Below are 2,383 nucleotides of genomic sequence, written 5' to 3' on the forward strand. Positions count from 1 at the left end.
TGGAGGAGCGACTCACCAAAGCACGCCGCCAGCTCACACTATCGCTCGACTCAACAGTGGACATCCTCGCCCGTTCTCCATTGGGGACTCAGATCCCCGGTCATTGGTACGAACTCCTACCCTCGTTACCTCCTCCCGGCATTCGCTCTCCAGCCCCTGTCCCCGTCCCTAGCTCCGAACAAGATCACAGTAGCGATGGTGATGACGACACCGACGATGACACTCCCCCTGCCTTGCACCCCCTCTCACCTCCGTCCTACCACCGCGGACGTCTTTCCCAGTCCTCTAGTCAATCCTCCGTCCCTCCCAGGCCCAGAAACCATGAGCGTTCTGCCTCTCCCCCTCCTCGCCGTCCGTCTTCAGCACGTTCCCTCGAAGACCGCCTCACGTCCCCCTTGCCCTCGGCCTTAGGGCACCCCCTCTCCCTTGCCCCGGACGACGACATCTTCGAGAAGGGGTTCCGAGGTTCGCGGGAGGCCTACCTTCACGAGCAGGAGTCGAAGTACGGTCGTGATGAAGACGGCGAGGTACGCGAGATCAACGACTATCTTGGCCCGCTCAGCGATGAGAACAACGTCTAGTCCACGTATGCGCATCTCGTCCCTCACGAGCTTCAGGCGTAGCTCGACTATAGCGGGGGGGTAGTGTTACAAACGCCCTGTGGGGGTGTCTCTTTTGTCCTTTCTCTTCGTATCCTCTCTACCATGCATTCCCTCTTCTTACGGCACAACCCGGACACTCGTACCTACCATGGTTCCAACACCATGCTCCATATCCCTATTGTTCTCATCACTATTGTTCTTTTCGCCATTGTACTACATGGTCACAACACCACGTGACTCCTTTGTCCCCATTCGCTATTGTTCTCCATCATTATTGTCTTGTGACTATTGTTCTCTGATTAGTCAGCGACCGTGTACTTTAGTATATAAGGACATGTCTTGCACTGGGCACCCCAGTTTGACCTCTTGTACCAATCAAGCGTTCTCACTCCCTAGACCCCTAGTGATCTCGAACCCCCAGACCCCCAGTGAACCAGTGTGCTAAGCTTGTCATCAGTCTGCGTCCTTGTTGTGCATAACCTGCACACAACCCCTTGAGTGCTGACACGCTTCGCCGTAACATTAGGTCAAACTCTTCTTTACGCCGGCTTCTCAAAGCCTAGGCATACCTCTACCTGAACGAGCTGGCACCTAAGCGAAACTGCTCAGGCAAACACCACGCTTACCACGCCAAAGCCAAGGAGGATCAACACTGGGAGACTGAGGACCAGCACTGGTACGTCTGTGACAGCCAACCCTGCAACAATCGTCTTTCTGGATACAACTGGACCAAAGAGGAATGAAAGGCATTCTACCCCCTCTGTGTACCCACTCCAACCCAATGAGACCTCATCCTAGAACAGATCAACAACCCACCTCTACCACCCAGAGGGAAGTCGTCCTGTACGTGAAGCTGCACAAGCTGCAGCGAGTCGTCTGGGAATCCGTCCACATAGCCGACCTCAGAGTCGTGTCCCTAGCCGAGCCCCTAGTCATCTCTCCAGCCGCACCGGCTCCCCAGCATTAGACTCCTTCCCTGTAGGAGGATCTCGTATCCCCCTCAGTACCACTCTCGCATTAACTGCTGAACGAACCGGATTCTCTGGAATCACCCCTCAACCGACTACTCAGACAACCCAGACCCCAGCAACTTCGCCGACTACTGCGTCTACAGCGTCCCCTCCGCCTACCCAGACCAAACCCATTACCACTCAGCCACTAGTCATCATGGGAACCACCCCCCTCCCAGCTAAAGTAGTTGAAAGGAAGATTCACCAACCATCGGACTTCTCAGGGGATCGTCTCGAGGCCAGTGCCTTCCTGAACATCTGTAGGACGTACCTCCGCGTCAACAAGGATGCTTACACTGATGATGAGGACAAGGTGATCTTTGTCCTGTCATTTATGGTGGGAGGAACGGCAGCCCCTTGGAGGGAAGCACGAGAGGAAGATGCCTTCACCGTTGTAAGTGGCAAGGAGAAGGGATTTGGGACCTTCAACGACTTCGTCACGGAATTCAAGAAGGCGTTTGAACCCCTCTCTCCTACCTCCGACGCCATCACCAAGCTCAAAGCCCTGAAGCAAACAGGCCTTGCAGAGGACTACGTCGCCCTCTTCCGACCCCTCGCAGCACGTTCAGGGGTCAAGGAATTAGAAGTCCTGTCGGACTACTTCTTGTCTGGACTGTCCGCTGGCCTAGTCCGAAACATCCTCTCTGCACAAACACTCCCCACCGACATAGAAGGGTACTACACCTTAGCGGTTAGGTTGGACCTGCAGTGGCGTAAAGCCACCGAATATGCAAAGGCCTACCAAACCGTCCCAGTCGACGTCAACCTCCT

The 2,383-nt window shown here is 55.1% G+C and overlaps 2 protein-coding genes across 2 annotated transcripts; both read left to right on the top strand.

The window, feature by feature from the left end:
- Window positions 1–23: 23 nt before the first annotated feature.
- DICSQDRAFT_176054 (uncharacterized protein) lies at window positions 24–581 on the top strand (the record flags this gene model as incomplete). The annotated part of the gene is made up of 1 exon (XM_007371859.1): window positions 24–581. A coding segment is annotated over one exon (558 nt), but the record flags the coding sequence as incomplete, so codon positions are not given.
- Window positions 582–1,769: 1,188 nt separating this feature from the next.
- On the top strand, window positions 1,770–2,372 carry DICSQDRAFT_176055 (uncharacterized protein; the record flags this gene model as incomplete). Its single annotated transcript, XM_007371860.1, has 1 exon — window positions 1,770–2,372. A coding segment is annotated over one exon (603 nt), but the record flags the coding sequence as incomplete, so codon positions are not given.
- Between the last annotated feature and the right edge of the window lie 11 nt (window positions 2,373–2,383).

This window comes from Dichomitus squalens (assembly GCF_000275845.1).
Source record: "Dichomitus squalens LYAD-421 SS1 unplaced genomic scaffold DICSQscaffold_379, whole genome shotgun sequence".
Classification (NCBI taxonomy): Eukaryota; Fungi; Basidiomycota; class Agaricomycetes; order Polyporales; family Polyporaceae; genus Dichomitus; species Dichomitus squalens.